The 25,497-nt window shown below is 36.5% G+C and overlaps 1 protein-coding gene across 1 annotated transcript in view; it reads left to right on the forward strand.

Annotated features, from left to right (window-relative positions):
- Positions 1 to 25,497, forward strand: part of LOC113025299 (ras-specific guanine nucleotide-releasing factor RalGPS1) — a 101,285-nt gene that overhangs the window by 71,424 nt on the left and 4,364 nt on the right. The window contains exons 10-20 of the mRNA XM_026172892.2: positions 3,594 to 3,731; positions 6,379 to 6,472; positions 12,244 to 12,311; positions 18,367 to 18,493; positions 19,882 to 20,033; positions 20,127 to 20,175; positions 20,658 to 20,738; positions 21,164 to 21,269; positions 22,032 to 22,124; positions 24,947 to 25,052; positions 25,162 to 25,253. Coding sequence (XP_026028677.1) covers positions 3,594 to 3,731; positions 6,379 to 6,472; positions 12,244 to 12,311; positions 18,367 to 18,493; positions 19,882 to 20,033; positions 20,127 to 20,175; positions 20,658 to 20,738; positions 21,164 to 21,269; positions 22,032 to 22,124; positions 24,947 to 25,052; positions 25,162 to 25,253 — 1,106 coding nt within the window. The remainder of the gene's footprint in view (positions 1 to 3,593; positions 3,732 to 6,378; positions 6,473 to 12,243; positions 12,312 to 18,366; positions 18,494 to 19,881; positions 20,034 to 20,126; positions 20,176 to 20,657; positions 20,739 to 21,163; positions 21,270 to 22,031; positions 22,125 to 24,946; positions 25,053 to 25,161; positions 25,254 to 25,497) is intronic.

Consider the following 25,497-nt stretch of genomic DNA (forward strand, 5'->3'; position numbering starts at 1 on the left):
TAATTACTGGTTGCATAACATGTGAGAAACTTTCAACAAATAGTCAGTGACTCAGTGATTTTTTTAATTGCACAACATGCTCACAAACTTGTGCTGTAAGACATACTTTTATCTTTCCCTCAGAGACATCTGATTGAGATGTTTTTTATTTAATTTGGTGAAACTCTAGAAGCTTTTGATTGTGCTTTTTGTTTATTTCCAAATCTTTACAGGGACATTCTCAGTGGCTTTGTATCAGAATTGCATCTTCAGCTGTAACATTTCTCATTGTGGAGGTGGAGTCCTGTTTGAGAATGACAGCAAAGATCCTAAGAGGCATTATGGTACAACAGCAATATTATTCCTATTATTATTTTACATTTTTTTGCTTTTAACACTACATTTATCTTGAAGAAAGGTAACAAATATGGACATGACAAAGAAATGTAGTAAAATAATGTAATCATTAAAAACAACTTCCTGAATTTAAATTGGCTTCATCTGTTATGAACAGTAGCATTATATCCTGAGTGGCAGCTGCCCAACTACTGACTCAATGTGTTTGAATTCGCCAATGAGTGCTGGATGCTTTGACTAGGCTTTGCTGTGAGACAGGAAACAAGGCTGCACAGCTTTTTTAGACTGAGCACAGCTGAAACGCATTAAACTCTACTATCAGTATGACATCATAGGCAAATATTTGTTAATCGTTTTGGTTGTTTTGTGCAGCTGTAATATTAACAGTTGAACTGTCAGAACAGCTGATATCATGTAGAGCCAGTGCATCTCAGTGGGGTTAGGCTGTAGCACTAAGAAAAATAGAAACCCAGAGAATTGTTTTTAACCCATTATATTCTTGTTTGGACTTGTATTTGTCTTCTTCGTGTCCTTGAAGAAGTTACTACTTTTGATTGTTCCATCCAACACTGATATGAGCTGCAAAGGATTCAGAGCCAGTACTGAGGCTTCATTCTATTAATTTCTTTCGTCATTACATGAGGAGATAAAATGCTAAAACACTGCCTGAGGTGTTACTCAGTATTTCCAGTAGATTCCATGATCCTCTTCCATGTGCACACATCTTGTCAACTTGGTGTGTAATTGTTAGTAATAGTTCTTCCTCATCCATTTTAGTAGCCTGCAACAACAGGCCCACTACCCTACACTCTGAAAGTACCCCTACAGGACAAAGGGATGCAGCTGAATACCTTCTCCAAGTCCCGTAACCACATGTAGACTAGTTGAGCAAATGTGGAGTTGAGAAGATGGTGACATGTAATAGCAACAATATTTACATAGATGCACACAAAAAAAGGAAAAAAACTACAAACCACTCAACTAACAACGAGCTGATAACAGAAGGAAAAAAAAGGTACATGTATGTATATTTATATATTTTCATATACAAAGTAGGCATCAACATTTCATGGCATCACATGCCAGCAACGCCCCTTTCTTTCAGCAGCATCACATCATATCCTGTATCACTTTATGGGATATTATGTGACTATCAGTTACGATAACTTCAGGGGTGGAAGGAATAGTAACTTCAGGTCGTCTGTTACTATACCTAATATCTAGAGTACTGGGATCTGTAATGGCTGTATTCCGAGTATTTCAGTGAGAAACAATAATTATTTTTCCATAGATTCTATTTCTTTTGGTATTCGTATAGCATGTGTATTAGTGTGTCTCTACTCTTGTCACACCCCAGCACATATCTGATTCCCTCAGTTTTAATTTTGCAATCTTATGGGGAGTCCAGTACCTCCTATGAATGATCCTATATGTCATTTTACCCAACAGAGAGAGCCCTAAATTGGCCCAACTTTGTAAGGCGCTCTCAATTTTCTGAATAAGTAGAGGAAGGTTTTCTTTGTTTATGTCTTTTAAACCAGTGCTAAGTTTGTTGCCTAATTATACAAGACTTGAAGGAAGCTATTTAAACCCCCAAATCTTCCTAATATTTGACGGGCTAGACGATGACTTTGCCTCTGATTTCTATACTCACTAAAATTTATTCAACAACCAGTTTACCATTTATTAGGATCATATAATAAAATGTTACTGTGAACTTTCTTTAGTACTGTTGTATTTAGTATGGTTGGCAGTTAGCATACAAGTTTAGCACATTATCACTTCCTTCTGTACTGAATTAAAGTACATGGCTTGCATGTTTGGAAAAACAAAACCATATTTGTGGCCTAACAGCTGACACTGATTTATGTAACTGTGTATGGAACACTTGGGTCATGAGTATAGGACACTACAGTGGAATGGAATGTGGCCATGGCTATTTATAAATTTTTTGTGTACACTGAATAATAATTGAGAGGGAAACAGAAAGGTATCTACATGGGGTAAATTTCCAACCACTATGCCACTGTGCTGTTGCTTTTACTTAATAAAAACGTGGTTTTTTTGCTGTTTACCGTGGTGGTTTAGCATGCTCTATGGATGTAACCTTAATACAGTCTTTGAACTCAGGTTTTATCAGCTACAGAAGGAAGTATTAGCTAAATAACTGAACATATACCTCTTTGAAAAGGTAATGTGTTTGTTTGATATTTTCACCATAATCGCTTGACCAAAAGCATCTCACTGTTTATAGAACAATATCTTTATACAGTTTCCATCTATTAGTCCCTGGTCTGCAGATTACATATTGTACATTATACAAACACAAAGCTGCACAAATATTGCAGGCACTTTAACACAACACCAGTACTTCTGTGTACACTTGTACACAGTTTTTCTCGGATGAAGGTTGTACCAGCAGTTATTGTTCTTCTTCTTTAATTGAAGATAGTTTTTTGTGACTTTCTCTGGATGTCTGGAGACATTGCAGAATGAATTTAGATCAGGCACCTTTTTGATCATATTATGTGGATATAAAGTTAAATATAAAGTGCAGAAAATGTTCTACATTATTGTATGCGTAGTTATTTTTCTAAAGTACACTGCAGGATAAGGGAGTTTCTGTTCATGCTCAGGGTATGTTTCCACCCCACTATTTTGTAACACTTGAGAAGTTAAAATAAATTGTTGGAAAGTTGGTGACTCAGCAGCTGTTTTCCAGATCACTTGTGACAGAGCTGATGTGATTATTTAAATTGCTTTTACTACAGTTTTTCTTAAATTTTAGTAATTATATTATTCTCCTGAGGTTTGCAACTACCAAAGTCCACTATTCATAACCAAAATCCACAAAATAATTCATGTATTCCAGTTGTAAATAATATGTCCACATCCTTTATAAATGAGTAAAAACATTGCAATGACCAATAAAAGCCTAATGCCCATTTTCACTAGAATCTGTAGTGAACAAGATTAACAGTGTTTATCAGTGTTTCCATATAACACATTTGTGTTAATGACTTCCAGGGGAAATCTTCTGGCAGCTCCTCTAGCTCTCACAATATCTCTCGCTGACATTATGAGACATTGTGAGAAAGACTAAAAAGAACCAAATACAGAAAACACTGATGCTTCCACACATTAAAGCTTTCATTGAAGTAATAAATTCTTCTGTTGAAATCACTGGGTATGCTTTCAAACCCATCATTATTCCTGTTGTTAGAAGAGTTTAACTAGCTTTTTTGTGCCTTCTACAGGGATCTACCTGTTGGACATTATCTACATTGACTCGGCTTATCCTGCATCAGACAGCATCATAGAGACAGAGCAGAGGACAAATCAGATGAACAATCTTCTGAGAGTTATTTCAGACCTGCAGATGTCATGTAACTATGGTAAGACACAATTACATCAGTAGTTGCAGTAGGAACAGTATAGTGTCTGTTTCCTAATCATGTATATATTGATGATCTTCTGACATCAGAGTTATGGTTGTACAGTACTGTGAAAATGTAATTCCTTAATAAAAAAAAAAAGCATTTAGTTTTAAAACAGCACTTTGTATTTACAAAGCTTAATTTTGTTTAATATTTAAATTGTTTGATCTGAAACATGTGACAAATATGAAAAAACCTAAACATTTTTCACAGCCCTGTATGTCATAAATCTTTAATATGGATGAAGCCAAAATATGTATGTGTTCATAATAACCCAAGTAGATCACCACTGCAGGATGCTAAAGAAATATGGTCTTTTTAGCTTTTATATGTAAGTTTGGGTTTTTGTATAAAGTTCTAATGGCTTGGCTCTGCTTTAGTTACCCGAGCCTTTATTGCTCTGCTTTGCTTAAGTTACTTTCACTGACGAGTTCAGGAAAATTTTCAAGTGTCTGCCAGTCGAACTAAGTTTATTCAAGTCCTTAATTGTTTTGGCTAGCATGTGGTGTTTCCAGTGTGCTTTGTGTGGGAAGCTGCTGAGTAATAAAAATGTTCAAGATACCTGCATGAAATGTTGCCCCAGACGGAGGGGCGAGTAGGGGTGAATTTCTGCAATAAATATAAATCCTCTATTACTATTCTGAAGCCTTTTAAATGCTTTATTGAAAAAAATCTGGAGATCTTAATTAGTTTAAATATGTTTACCTTTCACTATCTGCAAGTGACTAAAAGTTAGGATTACTCAAATTGTAACTCTAAGCGGGGGAATCATTGAATAAATGAGTGAGTCATTGTAAAGCTTTTGTTTCAGGGAAGTCACTTTTGTGTTTTATCATTTCTGTTCCCAAATATAAGCTTGGCTTGCTGTACCTACATTTTAATGTTATTTTTAAAATGTCACTGCAAAAAAATGGGCAACACTATAATACGCTCAGCTACTAGGGGTAAGTAACTACTGTGTAATAAAATGTAATTACAAGTAATTGATTTGAAATCATGAGTATTTTTACAGGAAAGAAGACAGGCATTGTACTGTAAGCAATTTTAAGCAGAGTAATTAATTTTAAGTATAAGAACAGAGACTCAAATTTTATAAATTTGCCTTTATTGGATAATAACAGTGAAGAGGACAGGAAGCAGGGAGGTGAGAGGCGAAGACATGCAGCAAAGGGCCACGGGTCAGACTCAAACCCCGACTCCTGCTCTTTGGCCATGTGGCATGTGGTCACCTGCTCACACACTGTGCTAAACTGGTGAAATTTAATAAACATGATGAAAAATTATTTTTAAAAAATATTATATTAATACATATAATTCAGATAATTTTAAACTGACAAAATAAGTTCCTAGTCTTCTATAGATGGTAAATCAGTGGGTTGATTCTGTAATTGCTTTGCTGTCATCCTTGTGCGTTATTGAGTGCTAGCGTTATATAAAATATTGTTGTCCAGATAAAAAATTTACTTCTATGTTTTGCTGTGCATTTACACAGGCATAAATGCAAGTCCAAGATAAAATTGCTGTCAAGGTGATGAAGAAAGTATACAGGACTACCAGGAGTCGAGGTGCAAGGCCAAGATAGCGGTGACAAAAGCAAAGGAAAAGGCTTATAATTAGTTGCACGCATAGCTAGACACTAGGGAAGGATAACCTACATGGAATGCAGACAGTTGGTTAGAAAGACAGATTGAGCTCAAAAGAGTGTGCGCAGATTAGTGTGATGAAAGATAGAAATGTAAATGTTCTGACACTTGTAGCTTATGTTGAGAAGGTGGAAGTGTGAGGTGTGAGCAGCAGTATGGCTTCATACTGTGATGTTTGTTTTGATACTGTTGAGAAGTATAGTGAAGATCAAAAGAAGTTGCACTGTGTCTTTGTGGATCTAGAGAAAGGCTGGTGCAGTACATGTATGAGGACTGCCAGACAGTGATAAGGTGTGCAGTAGGAGTCATTGATGGAAACAAGGTGGACTGCATTAAGGATCAACTCTAAGCCCCTTCTTGTTTGCAGTAGTGGTGAACGGGTTGGCAGATAAGGTCAGGCAGGAGTCTCTATTGACTATGATATTTACAGACGACATTATTATCTAAAGTGAGAATAGGGAGCAGATGGATGGTAGAGAGCCTAGAGAGGTGAAAGTATAAGAGAAGAGAAATGAAAGACAGATTACACGTGGGTGGATGAGAGGTATACAGGTAATAGTATGACTGAAAAAGTTATATAGTTTATAGTTTTACTACTGTTTATGTTCAGTACTGCCATGTTGGATTGTTAACTCTGCTCTGAGTTTCTGAGTGGGAAAGGAGGCTTTCCATTTTCTGACTGGGAACTCTGAATTTCTGACCTACAGCTTACTCGGGACCGTTCCAAAAGTTAGAGAGCTAAGGCTTAAAATTGTTTGGGTGGTGCAGAAGAGGAATAGTGGATATATTGGATAAAGGATGCTAAAGCTGGAACTACCAGTCAAGAGGAAAAGAGAAAGACCACTGAGAAAATTCATGGATGTACTGAAGGAGAACATAGACAAGAGAAGTAACTTTATTTAAAGTTAATTCTCTACCAAGAGTTGTGTTGAAGGTAATTTGCTTTTTCTTTTTTCCATTAGATCACTTGGTGACCCTGCCGCATGTTCAGAAGTATCTGTTGTCAGTTCGCTACATAGAGGAACTCCAGAAGTTTGTAGAGGACGATAACTTCAAGTAAGTGTTTTCAATGTGAATGGCATGGGATTGTGAAATTAATTATTTGACAATTGTTTGATTTCAGTCGATTATGGCAGGCACATAGAAGCATGGGTGTAAGTGTAAAATTGAGGACGGTCAATACACAGGAAGCAAAATGGAAAGGATCTTTTTCAATAGTGTGTCCTTTCATTCAGCAGACATTGATGGCTTTATCTGACAGAGTCTAGGTTGCTCTGCTTGTTTCTTGGTTTCTTAGGGTCACTTTTGTCATCATAATTTTTCAAGTTGGACATAAATGATATGTCATATAAGCTTTAAATATGAAATGAAATATGATATCATTTGGGACGATAGAGCCAACACAGTAAATTTTTCAAGCACTGTCACAAAGCACTGTGCAACAGAAAACAGTAAAAGAAAAAAGAAAATGAGAAGCCAATTATTAGCAATAAAAATATTCAATAAAATAAACAGGTAAGTACAAAATGAAATCATCAACAAAAAAGTTTTTTAAGCAAAAAATATTTTAACTAATTTTAAAAATGAGTCCACAGAATCAGCTAAATGTAGCTGTAGTGGTAGACTGTACCACTGTCCTGGTACCACAGACTGAAAGGCTCTTTCCCTTATAGTCTTTAGTTGTGGATGAGGAACAACTAACAAAAACTCAGAGCTTGGGAATGAAGATGGCAAGTATCTGTTTATTTTGTTAGAAACTCTGATAAATAATCAGGAGTCTGGTCGTTTAGTATTTTTAAACTAATCCTAAAATGTATGGGGAGCCAATGTAAAAAGCATAAAATGAGTGATGTGAACTTGTGTTAATAGTCGGGCCATTTCATTTTGTATAGTTTGGAGATGTGAAAGACATGATTTGTTCAAGCCAGTAAACAGGCCATTACAGTAATATAAGTGTGATGTCACAAATTCTTTGAATATTTGCTTGAGTTCAGCTGAGGAGACTATATGTCACAATTAGGAAATATTCCTTAAAGGAAAGAAACAGGAACGTGACAGATTTTACATGTTAACTGACTTCTGCAATTTTGTTAGCAAATTATTCGAAAAATGGCAATTTTGAAATAGGCAAAAAAATGCCATATAGAGCTGGCATCAAGATTAGATTTGCTCTAGTAAAGATGTTACCTTGGTATGTTTAAAGTAGATTGAATGCAGCCTTGCCTCAGTTAGCTGTTAATAATAGCAATGATGGACCAATCCTGGTGAGAGTCCAGATAGCACTGATGGAGGTAATATCTCTAAGGAGCATCTAGCCTATTAATGTAGTTAAGCTATTAAGTGTAATTAGAGAAAAAGCAGTAAATGTCTTAGGACAACAAGGACCATCTTAATATGTGTGACTCTTTTCTTTGTCACAGAGACAGACACTGGTGAATGATCACTGATAGTGATAGGATGAATCTGAGTGTCTTTAATATAAAAGTAGGGAAGAGGAACAACTTTATTGCCTGACCGACGGGTTTCGGCTTGTGGCCTTCATCAGGCAATAAAGTTGCTCCTCTTCCCTTCAAGTGTTGCTGGATTGTGACTTTTTCATCCTCTTCACGCACCTTGGGAGTAGGTTAAGTTGTGCCAGAAATTTTTGCTTTAATATAAAAGTAGCCTAAGTGAGAATGTGAGTGGTGTTCTATTGAAAAGATAGACAGTCCCTGTAGGGACATATGAATGCAGAGCATTTCAAAGACCAGAATAATTCATTGTTTAAGAATGTCTGTAGCCTGCAGTTCCTTTGAGGTAGTCCTGTACTGAGCCTATAATTTTTTTTGGATTAAATGGCTGGTGAAGTCTCCCCCTATTATGAGTACCTTAGTACCTTGAGACGGCTGTTGTTGTGACAGCAACAACGCTATATAAATAAAATTGAATGGTGAAGTTTATCTTTTTCTTAATGAATATGGCTACAACTCTTTGTTCTGAGTTTTAGCAGACTGTGCATGTGTGAGAGAACTATAGAGAGGTGAGTGTGTCAAGGTGGAAGGAATCTTGAAGAAAGAAGGCTATGTGACAATTCTGAAAGAAACTCTCAAGTATTTGCAGCAAAACTGGGTCTGGGTTGACAACCCAAAACATGTGTCGCTTCTGCTAAAGAAATAACTCCATCACCAAAGTGAATGTTATTGACTGGTGTGCACAAAAACTTGACTTCAGTCCCATTGGAAATCTGTAGGGTGAACAGAAGACCAAGAGCCACAGATTCACCAAAGAAGAACAAGCTGGGATTGCTTGGGAGACGTGAGGTTTCTTGAAAACTATAACAAATGACTTCAGCAAAACAAAATAGACAAATCCGCTATTAGTATCAGGAGGTCTATTTTGACCATGATAGTTTTTGGTTTTGTATAATAATTTTGTTTCTAACAAGATTGGGCTGGTGCAGCACAGTGGGGCAGTGGTTAGCACTGACGCATCAAACAAGAAAGCCCTGGTTTTGAATCCACCATCTGGCCAGAGCCTTTCTGTCTGGGGTGTGCATGTTCTCTTGGCTTCCTCCTATAGTCCAAATACATGCAGTTTGTGTGGTTATATTAATTGATGATTATAAATTGCCCATAGTTGTCCGTGTTGAATGTGAATGGTTTTCTGTCTCTCTGTGTTAGCCTTGTGTGTACCCCATCTCTTGCCTTCTCCAGCTTGGCTCATTTGATGAGGCATGTGATTAATAGTGGGTCAGTGACTACCTAAGAGACAACTCAGAAATAAATACCTGAAGAAGGCTCTTGAATGTAAGGTGAAAAATGTACAAAAAGTTTTTAAAGTCCAGTAACTTGCTTTTTAAACTCTCAAGATGTTCATGATGGAAACAAATTCACCTGGGTGAGATTTCCTGAACAAGTACTAAGACACCCAAAAACCACCCTGTGTAGGATGAGCTTGCATGTACAGAAGATGCATCTTATTCAATAAAGTTGACTCATAGGTCATAGACGGTTATTTAGTGGCAAACTGGGCAGGAACACGTGACATGTCTTTTCTTGGCTCTCAAAAAAGTTAATAAATGTAAAGCCTCCATAATATAATTGGTAATCGTTGTGTTGTAAAGGTTTGCTGCTAGTAGTTGTAGCGAGACACAGTGAAAGATACAGTGATCTACCAGTCATTTCTTTGTTATGCTAGGAAAGTGTTCAGTAGGCGCACTGATTAATGGAAACATGTGAACATGCATGCAAATGCAGCATATAACGCAAAAACAGTTTGTATATTTCTCATGAACTTTAAAGTCAGTATTTGGTATTGCCATCTTTATTGTTCAAAACAGCTTTAACTCTTTAAGGCAATCTTTTTTGTAATTTCTTTAAGTAGTCTTCAGGAATAGTTTTCCGGGCTTTTAAAGAACATTCCAAACCTCTTCTTTGGATGTTGGCTGAATGGAACTGTTTCAATAATACTAAGGTCCAATCTCTGAGGAGGCTAATCTAAGGCTGATTGTGTCCTCTTCCCTACATCTTACCAAGGCATTTTATGGCATGAATTTATTATTAAAGTTTTAATCCGTATTTCCAAAGAAATTACAATACTGCATAGTATTGTATACTGCATATTAAATCCAGCAGCAAAAGGCAGATCAAAATGAGACTGGTCTAAAAAGAAACTTTCAGTTACTGGCAGACAAAGACAAGACTTCAACCTTTTGGGGCATTACAAGTAGAGATGGCACGATACCACTTTTTTATGTCCGATACCGATATCATAAATTTGGATATCGGCCGATACCGATATGAATCCAATATAATGTGTTTTTCAATTAATAAAACTGTTTTTTTAATATCTTGTTGCATTTTGTATAAGTTCATACTCAAGTTTAAATAAACAACAACACTAAAGCTATTCTGTTATACCTGTATGTAAAAAATACACTGCACCCAAAATATTTCATAGTTCAGCAATACTGATCAATCTAATAATCTTAAACCTACTCCATCCTTCCTATTCTGGTATTTTAAAGAGTACTTAGCAGAAATATTAAGCAACCTAACTAATAGGGTTGCAAACTCCCAGCAAAAAAAAATAGGGAACCACCCCCCACCTCATGATGCTTAATCAACGTAATCAACTTTAATTTGATGCAGTGTGGGGAAAAAAAATGCACAGAAATAAATAATTTTTCAAGAATAATTAAATAGATTCCACATCTTTCTTCAACAGAACTGCAGACTGCACAGATGGTATCTTTCCAAAGGAAAAAGTAGTATAGCTTACTAGGGTATATTAAACTTAACAGTTACTATATACAATCATGGACTTCTATACATTTTACATCAGATTAAAACTTTGGGTGTAAGATTCAGATAATTATTTATTAAAAGCTAGACATTTTAAATGAGAATAAGAAAGAAAAGTATGTCTTTGTGCCCCCTTTTCCCTGTTAATGCCCTATCGGCCCCCCTGGCTAAACTTTGCTAGATCCGCCCCTGCACAGTTACCAGCCGTCAGCTACGTAGAAAAGGATCCTGGTCTAGAAAGTAATATTAAATAAATTCTAACAAAAGCTTATCAAGGTTAAACGTGCTGCTGTTGTTCAGCCGCTGGTTTCCTCTTTCTGGTGCAAAGTGGGCCAAAAACAAAGAAGAGAGACGGACTCGACAGAAAAGCCGATCAGCTGATCATTAATCAGTTTCACGACTGAAGTACCAGCAGGAGAGGGAGGGAGAGAGAGGCAGTTGCTCCATATATCGGTTGTTAAGCTTAACGTGGGAATGCTTTACAAACATTCAGAGATGAACTTACACACTTGCTTTACTTCTCTCTGGGATAACTTCCTCGGAGATGAAATGCCACCAGTTTGGTAGCGAGGCTACAAATACGCACAGCCGCTCTATCACGTGATGCATACTGCTCAGAGTGCTACGGTTATGAGCTGAGTTACGCCGTGTTGCAAGTTTTGTGAGGTGCTTTTTTTGATATTTAATGGATCAGATTACATTTTTTATTTCTCTCCGATATCCGATCCAGTAATTTACGTCAGTATCGGACCGATACGATACGTAATATCGGATCGGTCCATCTCTAATTACAAGGCTTGTGTTTTTCATTAAAAAGACATGAATAATAACTAATGATTAAATACTGAGTTGTTTATAAGCACATAGTGAGTGAAAAAGCTGAGTGAACAAGAAACAGTGCATCATGGGACGCCCCCAGCAGTCTAGGCCTATAGCAGCATAAATAAGGATTCAGGAGGATTCAGGGTCACCAGATCCAATCTTAACTATATACTTTATCAAAAAAGACAGTCCTACATATTTGTTTAATATGCACAGGACATATCCAGGTCAAAAACTAGTCCAAGACTCCTAACAATATTACTGCTGGCCAAGGTAATCCTATCCAGACTAAGTATGTGTTTAGACTATGTTAAAAAATGAGGAGTGGCAGCAGTAAATCTATCTTTCCTCATTTTTACATTTAAAAAAATGTTGCTTAATGCTGTCTGTCTCAGCCCCAGTAAAACTGCATATGCTGTAAGAAATTTGTGGTGATGTGGCAAACAGAGACCAAAGAAAGTGATTGATATTTTGCGAGTATTATGGGCGACGTAACTGCTTGACCTAAGACTTGAGATATAAAAGAAAGTGTGAGTGAGACGGCTTCTATGTAGAAGTAACACAATGCTAATTAAAAGAATTTTCTTCATCAGCAGATGATGTGACATCGCCTTACTCAGTTGCGTAATGTTTAGTGTGTTTAGTAAAATCTGAAACTACCTTTTAACTGACAAACACAACAGCACTGAGCTCTTTTATCTAATGGAAACATTTGTGTTACAGGCTTTCTCTAAAGATTGAACCTGGCAACAGTTCCCCTCGCATTGCTTCTTCTAAAGAAGACCTGGCAGGTAAGTCACACATGGTTGAACTGCACTGATAAAAAGCCCTGCAGATATCCACCACTTCCACCAAGTTGTACTCAAAACAAAAATTATTAGCTTTTTCTGTCAAGTCTGCAAGGCGAGGTTATTATAGTTACCTGAAAATGAACTAAAAAGTTCAACTAAATGTGAAAAAACATTTTAGTTAACTGAAATAAAAATAAAAACTAGACTTAAATTTTTTTTTAAAGTAACTGAACTGATTTTTGTGGAGGAAATTTGCTTTGTTTTTAGTATCTATTAGTTTGGTTAAAAAAAGAATTGCAACTTGCCTGATGACTCATTGATAGACACGTTTATTGTGTGTTTATTGTAATACCTGTGCTAATTTTCCAAGCCCTCCATGCAGTAATAAATTTAAAAGATATAACTGTGAAACGAATGAAAACTAAAGTAAAACTAAACATTTTAGAACAATAAAAACTAAACTGAAATAAGAAAATCCAAAAACCTGAAATGGAAAAAGGAAATAAAAATAAAACCTAATTAGAAAATACAAAACTATAATAACTCTGCTGCATGTTCATGACCGTTGAGTTTTCATAAAAAGTATATGTAAAGTACACTATGTGAAGTGCCCTGATGACAGTTGTTTTGCTTTGGTGCTATGTAAATTTACCTGGGCCCTGATAATTCAATTCTGAATTGAACTGAATTGAAATGAACACTAGCATTTAGCGTCAGTATGAACATTTACTTTACACTAAAAACAGAAAAAAAATTGGGTGTGTTAAAAAGAATAATCAGAGATAAACACAACTGTTCCTGTGGTGAAACAGATCACGCACACACACAGGCACACACATATGCTTTTCTGTAGCACTGTAGTTCCCACAGGTACTCCTACTGTTCATATTTTCACCATTTCAGTAACCAAGTGAAAGCTATCAGTAGCTAACAACATGAACAAAGAAGCCATCCTCTTTCTGTTTCCGTTGTAAATTAAACCTTCATGTTTTTACAGTATCGTGTACCTGGTGGTTTAGACTCTAATGGTGTATTAGTTTATAGTCATTACATGCGGGTGTAACCAACATTTACTTCATAATGTCACATGCTGTGCTTTGGTGCACTGCACTGATAGAAACATTTACCATTTAAGTGATGGTGTTCATTTATTAGTGTAGCATGATGAAGACTACATTCAGGGTTATTTTCTACCCATCTCTACCAGGAAGTAATGTCAGCATCATACAGCCAGACTCAATTGAACTACAGATACCTAAAAAATTGTATGTTATTTCCCACCCGTTGCCTTGTAAATACTATATGATACTGGTTCTTATATAGCACTTTTCTACTCTTCTGAGCACTCAAAGTGTTTTACACAACTTGTGCATTCACCCATTCACACCAATTCGCACAAGCACATTGTTCTAAGTGCTTTCTAAGAGTCTAATCTGTTTAGCTAGCTAGCTTGATTGAAATAGAAACAAACAAACAAACAATAAAACACACACAAATGTAATGAAATTCAGTTATTAAACATAAACTAAATTGCCAAACACACATATGAATTTGAGTGGCATCCCATATGGTATGTGGCCGACACCATATTAAAGCATACATAGCCTTTAATATGGTGTCGTCCCACTGTTTGCAGCAATAACAACAGCTTCAACTCTTGTGGGAATGCTTTTCACAAGGTTTAGGAATGTCTTTATAGACTTTTTTTAGGATTCTTCTGGAAGTGCAGGTCAGACAATGCTGTTGAATGAGAAGGCCTGGATTTATATCATCCCAAAGGTGTTATATCAGATTAAAGGAAAGACTCCTGGTAACCACTAAAACAAAACTCATCAGTCAAATTGCCGGACAGATACGCCTACCTCCTGGAGAGTGTTGTTCCCTTAATTGGCTGTTGTGAAGGGTTTCTCTTCACCATGGTAATGATTCTGTGATCATCCACCACTATTTTCTTCTGTCTGCTATTCCTAATGTAGCAATTTCTTGGATGTTCTCCCCACCCCCAACCCTCAACAAAAAACATTTGCAGCTCAAGGATGGCTTGTTTCACCTGCATGGAGACCTCGTGTGACCGCATGTTTTTTTCTCAAAATGTAAATGACCCCCCTTATTGTTTTCATTGAATGGGAAACAGGTATTTTATATACTTTAAGTATATCCACAGTCTGTTTAGAATCACCAATAAACCTGACATCTCTCTTTGGACAAATTTGTGTGTATAGGTGTTTTTCTTTCAAGGCGGCTCCATAGTGTAGTAGTTTACATGTCTACTTAACAAGTAAAAGATCTTTGTTTGATCCCTAGCAAAGACACATGTAGTTTTGGAGTTGCGTCAGAAAGGGTATCTAATGTAGACAATCTGCCAACTTAAAGATGCAAAGTTCTCTGCTTTGGAGTAATGTGTTTTAATTTTAAAAAATGCTTTGATGAGGCAAAACATTCTAATCAACCTCATATAAAGTGAATAGCACTAATTATATTGTGACGGAGTCAGAAGCATGAGAAACTCAGATCTTTTGCTTTTTATTTAGTTTTTATTTATCAGGAACCTTGCACAGTGGCACTTATCTCATATGCAAAAACGTATTTTGTATCAGATTTAACTACTAGTTCATTTTAATTTGCAAATTCTGGGCAGGTGAATATAATGAAAATAAATCTCCAAGTAAGCATGTTGGATGTAAGAGAAATGGTGTAAAGCTCATGTGATATCCAAGACTCACTGGTACTTCTTTAGTGCTTTTTTTACTCTAGTTGAGACTTCATTGAAGCGTAAGCGCTTCATTCTGACGACAACATTCGCAGAAACACTCCCTCTCCAATTAATATATGGGGCATCTCAGGGCTCAGTATCTTTCCCAAAGATACTTTGACATGTAGACTGGAGGAGCTGGGGACTGAGGCATCTGGGCATTCTCCTGAATTACAATGCTCTGCTCTCATCCAGCTGGCTAAGTAGATAAGAGCAACTAGAACCTGCAATTTAATTGTGCAGTGCTAGAGTAACATAGCAGCAACCTTTTTGTTAAAGCAGTTTTAGATTAGGCACCAGTGGAAAAGATGTTGTAGACATCCAGATTTTGGAGGCGTGGTTTCAGTTTAAAAAAACAACAACAGAAAACTAATATAGGGGTGAACACAATGTTTTGGCTAACTAAGGGATTACCTGATTTTCTGTCAGCAGGCTGTCTCATACTGTAAGTGCATGATAGCAGCTAATGGTACTCTCCTCTTGTTGCTTTGATGAAGATTTTCAGTTACATAACATGGCAGAAAAGGGGTGTTCTGGCTGTGTCCACTGTCTTGTTGGCTCAGTCAGTATAAACAAGTCTCATGCACTTCACACAATGCCAAACAGAAGAATTTGGTTTGCTCACTCTCTTTGTGTAAGACTGAGAAAATGTGGTGGACTGAACTGATCAGTTTCACCATCACTGTGTCTGACAAGGTGAAACCGTCTAAATGTTGCTGCTCTGTGTGACGTTAGCACCCTTACAATTTTCCATTCTCATTTTAATAATTGTCCTTGTAAGCCTGTGACTGAATTCTTCGTGGCAGAGACTCCTCACTGTGGTTGATTTCATCCAATCTGTTTTGTAATGTCTGAGCAGCAGATCAAAAAGCTAAACAAGCCTGTATGTGTGCTTGCCACACAATCACTGGGAATGACTGTTCAAAGAACTGTTGTAAGGTAACAGCAGAATTTTACTGCTGCGGCCAACCTGCCAGGCCTGCTTTGTATGAATTGCTTCTCCCGTTGGCTGTCTGAGAAAAACTAAAGGACTGGTTTTAATTTAAATTATAATCTTTTCATCACACAAAACTAATATCTTTTAATCTTTACAGCATACAGACAGAGTATAAGCAGCATGTATTAACTTCAGTAACAACAAGAAGAGGCAGTCCTCCAGCAGCAGAACCCTTATCTCAACATCATGGAGTTACTCTGAGATTACGAAAACAGGCAAAAAGCACTAAAACAATATGTTTGCTAAGTACCTTCAAAACTGCTTATATCAAGAAACAATGCTATTTAAAGACAAAAGCAGCAAACAAGAGTAGATTTGATTTTTGTGTGTTTTTGTGCTTCTCAATATTGTAAAAGTCATTTTCGTTTGAGTCACTCTCAATCTAATTTGATCTAAAAGTGAGCTAAACCAGTTAACCTGTCTCATAATAACCTAAAAACAGATCCAACATTTTCTAGCGCATTCTGAAAATGCACTTTTCAGCACAGTGTGTCTCAGTTTTTCTTTTTTTCCTCCACATCATTCTACTCTTATTATGAAGAAATGCTGCAGTCATATATTAAGGACTCTTGTCAGCATATCATTTTGGCTTAACAATTGTTCTTTGGTGAGATATGGGAGGCAATGGATAATGTTTTATTTCTTAAAAAAGGCTGAAAAACACACAATGATTCCCACCTCTTGCTGATGAAACTAACCGCCAATAAAACCACTCTCACTTAGAATAGTTACAATCATGTGGTAAATTAAAGAAAATACTTTTGGCAATTAAAGAAATGAAAATTAGAGTTTTCATTAGACTTATTCTGCTGAGTGTGAATGTTTCCAGAGCAAGCAACAATAATCCAAACCAGCAGGAGCTTTTGTCAGCTGATAATTAAGCCATATTAAGAACGTTCTTTCCTAGAAAAATCACTTTATTCCCAGTTTTGGGAAAAGAAACTGCCTTAATGTGTGTTATATTCCTTCAATTTACCTTTACTGCACTGCAATACTGATTGCTAATAGAGCTCTAAATCTATTCCTCCTGCTGGTAGAACGATTCTGATTTCAACAAATTCCACATTACATCATGACTGGGAATGCATCTGCTTTCCCAACAACCCCACCAATAGACACAATCATATACAGCTGCTTGTATGTCTTTTGTTCAGCTCTGTATGCTCCATATGAGATCAAAAGATCCTGCTATACTAAAAAATCTTTTAAAAAAAATAACTTCATGCAAATCTAAAGTGTTCAAAGCTGAACATGCTGAACACAGACTGGCCTTATGGGTCCCAAATGGTCAAAATGACTGGCCCCCAGTGGGTTTCCAGTGAGAGGGAAGGCACAGTGAGTCAGAGGTTCCACTGGCGCAGAAAGCACATAGGAACAGTGGATCAATTTACTAGTCCATCAGCAGTGCTGCCAGAAACTGTGACTGGACTGATGATAAATTTATGTAGGCACTTACACGGGATGACTGCACTGATTAATTATGTTAACAAAGGCTTTTATGTGGTCAAGTTTGCACCTTACCAGTGCCCTCTAGTGGCTGTGGTGTTGAGTTGTTTTTTTAATACACCCTGAGGTCTCAGAGTGTGGCCAGCAGGCCAGTGAAAGCCCTTGGTACCTTTTTATGTGCATTTATAAGGAATGCACTCTTACTTCTAAGCCCTTTGAAATGAGAATAAGCATATGCATGTATGTGTTTCATTTGTAGCATCCCATTAAATGTAAACCCTGTTTAAATTCAAGTCTGAAAAGATTTGTGATCGGCCAGAGGTCCTCTGTCATAAACTATATTTTATTTTAGTGAATTTGTTTCACACACTAATTGAATTACAATATGATTATGGGTTTTGTTGATTTTTGGCCAGTGATTTCACAAAATCCTGCTTTAATGCTCCATAAGCCTTAATTCTCTGCATTGTTAATAATTGATCTAGTTTCTAATATCAGAAGTGTTCTTTGTGCCTTAATATATTATTTAAGGTCTCACACAGACTAGTAACCAATAAGCGGCACATAACCTGAAAGTCTCAATACCAGGCAAATAAAGGACTCGCACTTGTTCCACTGCTGCTTTTGTTTGCTACTTTGAAGATGTGAAAGAAAGAAATTCAGATATACAGTAACCAATTTATCATGAACCCTTTTTTTGCGCTGTCAGAAGAAAATCATTGTGAAATAATAAATGTGAATGGGATTAAATAAGACACATGAGTTTCAAGTAACCAAAGTAGCCTACTACAAGTCAATTTAAAAGAGTTGCACATAAGTAAATTGCACATAAGTACTATTAATGACCTTTTATGTTTCAGGTCTGTGTGAGGTATCAGCCTCTATGAGGTATAACCGACGACCTACTTGCCCTGATGCGTCTGTGGGGGTTCATATTCCCACCCCCCCTCCCTCTCACCACAGGAAGAGTCACAGTCTAGGAAACAAGTAAGCAGAACAAGCTATTACCAATTTTAATAGTAGTAATAATATTAAAACAATATTATTAAAATAATTCATCCTCATGGCATGTTCTTGTTTAACATTTTGGAGCACAAGCCTTTATTAGGGAATTAAACAGACTTCACTGAAAGCAACACAGAAAAATACAGTGTACTGAATACAAATAATATGAGTGCTCATAGAAGGACAAACTAATGCTTTTTTAAAAGCAGTAAAATCCAAGTCATTCTTGGCCTATAATGTATAAATCCAAAATGTTTCCAAAAAGCTTTCATTGACTGGTATGGAAAGGAATGGTTGTAATATGGACAGTGCACTGTTATGGGGGTGTAGGTAGTCCCATAGTCCAATTCATGGTCTGCAGTGTACAATGACTGATCCATGGTTGCCCATTGTTTCTGTATCTGTATTCTCCAGCTGTTTGATCATTTTGTACACATCAGTATTGTCCTCAACAAAAGCAGAGTAATGAGTTATAAACAAATCTGACTTGGAAAAAAAAATCTGTGTAATATAATAACTCTGTAAGGTTGTCATTGCCTAACTGGTGTTTGGAATTCCCATGCTGCTCTTTCCATATGAAGGGGTGACAAACAAATGAGAGTTACCCAACAGGAAGCCATTAAGGACATTAAATAACCTGCCTTAAATGAAGACTTACTGTCTTTCTATAAACTGTTTAAACCATTTGAGATGCATTCATGTTATTTGTAATTAGTAGTATGGTGTGTTGGTTATGGAATATTGGTTTATATTTGACAAATATCATAGACTTTACATGCATTCAAAATATTATTTAAAAATAGAGGACTAATGTAATGTTGGCCGTTTCCAACAGAGCGTGATAAAATGGTAGAAAGATGGGAACAAAAGAAAGAAAACACATGCAACATGTTAGGCACACTTGTCGAACTCCAGGCCTTGAGGACCGGTGTCCTGCAGGTTTTAGATGTGTCCTTGATTCAACACAGCTGATTTAAATGGTTAAATTACCTCATCAAGATTTCTTGAAGTTCTCCAGAGGCCTGGTAATGAACTAATCATTTGATTCAGGTGTGTCGACCCAGGGTGAGATCTAAAACCTGCAGGACACCAGCCATTGAGGCCTGGAGTTCGACACCCCCGTGTTAAATGAATGAATTCTTGTCCAGAAAATAATATTGTCTTTTATGCTTGTTCACAGTTATAGAACAAGAATAGAACAAGCAGAAAAAAGGATGATAGATTCAAAGTGAACTTCAAGGCCATGAAATGCTTCTGTTACCTACAATCAGTGTTCAGGATTTCTTTACCTGAGCCATGACATGACACATAAAATGTACAACCAGCATCTCTGTTTCATTGATTGTCTGATGGTTGATCTCTGTCCACAGTGTGATGTGTCAGTATGGCATGTCAGAAAGCAGGAGTGCCACATTTCCTATAGAGAAAACACGACACCTGCTAGATGACAGCTTCTTAGAATCTCAGAGCCCAGTCAGAAATGATCCGCACAGTACATCTGTGTCCAATGGCCTGTCATTAGGTATGTGTGATGAAAATATTCCCAAGTATTCAATTTATTAGCAAAACCAAATCTTTAGACTTTTACATTTGTTTTTCTTTTTACCTATGATAGGCAGTAGTGAAAGTTCCTTTTGGGAGGAGCTATCACCTGCAGTGGAGAGGTGAGAGACAATTATAATTGTAACAATTTTGAAATAGGAATTTTTTTTAAATGACAGTTTTTTCCCCCCACAAATTTTCACATTAACGGGGAAAAAGAACTTTGTTTTAGAACCACTAATAGGTTGTAGTACAATGAGATGAAAAGACTATTATCAACAGTATTTTGGTCAGTCCCTTTAGAATTTATCACCCCGCTGTCCTTATACTGAAGCTATGATAAATTCATTTTAAAATTTTCAATGAGGCTTAAAGTTATTAGAACAGCAGTTCTCTGTAGTTAACAGATATTCCAAAAAGAGGAAATGCAATTTTGCAAATGAGGTAGATTATTTTCTGTGTAGAGGCTGGGAGTGGACAATATGACATGTTTAGTCATATATTACTGTAAAGTGTTGACTTTGGTTTACACTTCGGGTTCGATGATGTTGAGCACTGACCTATCCAACCACGAAGGCTGACTATGATAATTTATGACAAACAGGGGCCGCATGTATGCAACACTGGGCCCGAACTGGAGGGTCCCTCTTCGCAACTCTCCCCGGAGCCGAAGCTATGTTTACAGGTACAGTGAATCAACAAAGTAAGAAATTAGTATTACAGTCTTAAAAGAGAATGAAGTCATTATTTGTATTTGACACACATGTTTGATGTTTTAACTCCCTTCATTTCCTGACTGCTTGGATGTTAGAATTATGTTGCTTTGCTTTCCACTTAATTAAAAAGAGATTTTCTAGTTATAGAAACACTGACTGTATTTTGTGATATGGTCATTGTTTAAGTCTCTAAAGTGTCCGTTTACCAAATTAAGTAGGAAAACACCACACAGTGACGTTCATGGTTTGCCAGCAGCTATTTTTAGAAACAATTATGGATGTTCCTTTTGTTTAAAGAGTCTCTTAAAGGTAGCTTTAACTGCACTCACTGAGCTCTGAATACTGTTTTAGTTGCTTACAGTGTTAAATGTTCTTTACTACCCAACATCCTTAGCTACTCTGCTACCAACTCCTGCTATGGATGCAGTGAAGCTGGTAGAGTGACCATTGAAGGACCACTGCGAAGGAAAACACTGCTGAAGGAGGGACGAAAGCCCAAGGTATGGTGAACTGTTAAGAGATATACTCTAAAACACTTCTTCAGTAGAGACTCAGAGAAGAGAAACACACAGAACTTCTTGCTAGCAAGGGCAGCCTCCAGAACTGAGACTCGCACTGAGGACTGCCCTGGTCTTTATTTATATGCTTCAGTGAGCGTTTGTTCCTTACATTGGAATGTGGAGGTATACGTGTGTGTGTGTGTGTGTGTGTGTGTGTGTGTGTGTGTGTGTGTGTGTGTGTGTGTGTGTGTGTGTGTGTGTGTGTGTGTGTGTGTGTGTGTGTGTGTGTGGGGTCAGAGTGTGGCCCCATAAACGACTTCCCTTAACCTGCTGGTCTGGAAAATCCAACAGTTCATCTATATGTAAAAAAACACTTAGACTAAAACTGACATAGCTACGTTAATCCTACCGTAAAAGAATAAGACAAGGTACGACCTCTCCCATGCTCCTAGGATGTGGGGGTGAACGCCAGAACACCCTGGAATGTTACAGACCTCCTAGGATGAGACATTCTTTCAATATGCCACCAACTATATACTTCTAAACACAAATGATTACATGCAGTATTCTACCATATGCAAACTTATATCATTAAAAGATTATACTGACTACTAAGTACAATTTTCCATTGACATGAACTTTCATTGTTGTTTAAGTGAGTTATTTTGCATTCAGTCTAGTACTGAATATCAGCAACTTAAAAAAAAACTGTGAGCTGACAGTGAGCTGTTTTCAGCCTCTCTATATATTTCTCTCTAACAGTTGTCCTCGTGGACCAGATTTTGGATCATTTTGTCTGGATCAACACTGACGTTCTATGGAGCGAAAGCACTGAGGGACTCTGAGAGGAAGCATGTAAGTGTGATGCCTTGGAAACATGAGTCTACACCTAAAGTCATGTGAAAAAGAAAATACCCCCTCTTCCAGTTGTAAGGTTTTATGTATGAGCACATAATTACAAAAAAGTCTGTTCTTTACTGTGTTTAAACTTTATTTAAATAAAAGCTCAAATGAAAAACAAAACGAGACAACTGAAAAATGAAGGAGTGTGTGAAAAACTAAATACACCTAATTAGGGCTGCAATTAGCAATTCCTAGTTATTGAGTATTATGTTGATTAATCAAGTAATTGGATAAGAAATGCTTTTGTCTTATTAATGAAGACTAATAAATATTCAAAATAGAAAAAACACAGGTCTGAACTGCTCATTGGTTTGCATTTCAGAAATTGCAAGGTTTTAAGTTTAACTGCATACAACATCTGTCAAAAAATGTTTTGATTGTATTTAACCCATATAAAATTTTATGTTTTTAAAGAAAACATTTTCTTAAATGCATAACTAACTAAATAATCTCAAGTACAGTCAAAGCTCAAAGTAAAATAAAAAAAATGCATAAAATAAAACTGCCTATACTCTGCTTTTATGGAATGCTTTCTTAGGGCCCCAATATATCATTTTGTCATTTTAGTTGGCTTTTGGGACAAAAGCAGGTAGTGTGACAATGATAAAATAATAATAAAAGCATTAGGAATTATTTGACATTAACCTTGTCCTTAATTTGGTTGTACTAGATCATGGCAAGTGAAACAAACATGAAACTCTTTAGAACAGAGGCTCCAAATTTGATCTTATTACTGAAAATATATTATTATTGTTATTATAATTATTAGTGTGACTACTAGACGATGGCGGCCCTTTTGTTTGGCTCTCTGTTAGTGTTCTATTGTGTGTTTTTCTTTCTGGGTATGCTTTCAGTGCATTGGCAGTGTGTTTGGTATCATTGTCATGATCTTCACAATTAGATGCACTATTTTTATTTCTTAAGAACTTGACTTTCAGACACTGTTCATGTGGTGTAGGGTTTTTTTTAATTTATTTTTTTATAACTGTCACTTCTTCATTTGTGCTTCACATGTCTGGAAATACACACTGCATTGAGCTGACAAATGCCAAGTTTTCAGTAACAGCTCTTTGAAAAGCAACTCGTTGAAGAAAAAGTATGCTTCTATGCCTGTCAAACTGTGTTATTTGTGGCACTTTAGTAGATTCAGCTAACACAATGTGATCAAATGATGTGTTTTTGTGACAGCCATCTAGTAACAAAATAACAAAGTTTTTATGTTCGAATGATTGTGTAAGTGGGTTATTAAACAAAAAAATCATTCCACTGAAAATGGTCAGGTAGTAAGGACTGGTCTTTAAATGAGTAAAAAAGCAGCCAATGCCTAACGAACAATCTTGAAATGCCTTCAGAAAACCTGGAGAACTGTTGCTCAAGACCACTTTTAAAAAAATACAAGGAAGTCTGACTCCCCGGGGTGCTGTGTAAAATGTCATCAGAAACAGAATGTGATTATTTTCCAAACTAACTAATTAACCCATCTTTTATTCAGAACAGAGCATAGGAAACATATCAAATATTTAAAATTAGAAAATAATGTTATAAAGAGTTTGCGCAAACCAAGTTTATTGTAATTTTTTATTAATTTTCAATATCTGCAGCAGTGAATAGGGAAATTTTTGTGACTACTGGATGTAATAATTTCAGATTTCTACAGTCATATGATGTGAAAATGATCACAGATGTACCTGAGGACATATTTTATTTTATGTGATGTTTGCAGAAAAATATTTGTGTTCCAATTATTATATATTTTTTTTATATCTGCTCATGCAGGAGAGAATGGGATAATATAGTGATGTAAAAAGCTAAAAATTTTAAATGCTCCCACCATAAACCTTGAAAATCTTCATAGCTCCACTTGAAGATAGCTTGAACAAGAATATAGAGTTAATAAAAAAAACTTGATAACAGCTTGGTTATATTCTTAGATATACTCCATTGTACAGCAGGACCTTGAGGCAATTTTGCTGCAATGTCCATTCCTGGAAAGATTAACAAATGTCTGAGGTGTTTTCCACCTTATTGCTTTAGAATTATGGGCTTTAAATTGTTTGGAAATGTTCTTATTACACTTCCTAGATTAATTGCTGATGTCTTTCCTATTCTTTTATAGAGGTAGTCACAGGTTACTTAATTCCTATGAAAACAGATAAGGCTTTCCGTTACAAATTTGCACAGTGGTGCCTCTTTATTCTATTATGTTTTCTTTCCTGTTCATAGAAGAAATGAATGAATTGGTCGTCATGCATCAAATGCTGAAAATGAGAAGTTTATTTTTCCTAAAGCCTCTCCTCATTTTGAACAACACATTTGAAAAATGATGGAAAGGAACGTGTTGAATCCGTGTCGCAAAACTCTCAAAGTTAGAACTCATCTCTCCACATCACATTTTTGTCTTTTTCTAGTCTAGAACACACTAAGCTTGTGCTCTGCTGTAAAGTTGTAAGGAACTTTGATCTAACCCAAATGGTTAGTACTGGACAACTGGTCAAAATTTCTTGTGGCAAGCTTTAGTGAACAGTGATGACAATTGGACAATTGTCCAAGATATGGCGGGGCATTTGGAAACTACACACTACACTACTACACATAAAGATCTGCTGCTAATGTCTTGACACTTTCAGAGAAACTATGTCCACATTTTGGCTTTAAGTGTGTATTGCACAGCCACATAAAGTTGTATTTAAGGTGAAGGTTTTCCCCTGATAAGTGCAGAATTGTACAGTGAGGGCAAGTGGATAAATTCATTTTATGCTCTGTGTTTGCCACAGTACAAGTCAAGGCCTTGTAAAAAAGTTTGTGTGACTGGCTGGATGGTGGTACTACCAGATGACCCAGCCCGACCCAACATCTTCCAGCTCAGTGACCCAGAAAAAGGTCAGTCTCCCACCATCAGCAAAACTTGCCTATTTTATTTGTCTTTTTTGTCTTTATTCATGTGACTATTTTAGATACTCACATGAAGACCATTTATGTCACTTTACAGGCAATGTTTACAAGTTCCAGACGGGGTCCAGGTTTTCAGCAATCATCTGGCACAAAAACCTAGAGGAGGCTTGTAGAAAAAGTAGACCTCAGGTAAGCTAAGCACACACAACATATCGTTTGGCTCGCTCGTCTGGTTTGGTCAGATTAAACGGTCCTTTTTCATTAAAACGTGATTTAAACAAATTTCATTTTATTTTATTAAAGCAGTATTCCTTCTTGTGTTGTATTTGCAGCACTGGTTGAGCTCAACTAGGTCCTGTTTATTTTTGAGGAGTAGCAGCTCTACTCTGAACCACTCTTAAATGACTGAACTCCTCATCCTGTCTCTGAGAGG

Source organism: Astatotilapia calliptera, chromosome 7, assembly GCF_964374335.1.
Source record: "Astatotilapia calliptera chromosome 7, fAstCal68.1, whole genome shotgun sequence".
Taxonomy (NCBI): Eukaryota; Metazoa; Chordata; class Actinopteri; order Cichliformes; family Cichlidae; genus Astatotilapia; species Astatotilapia calliptera.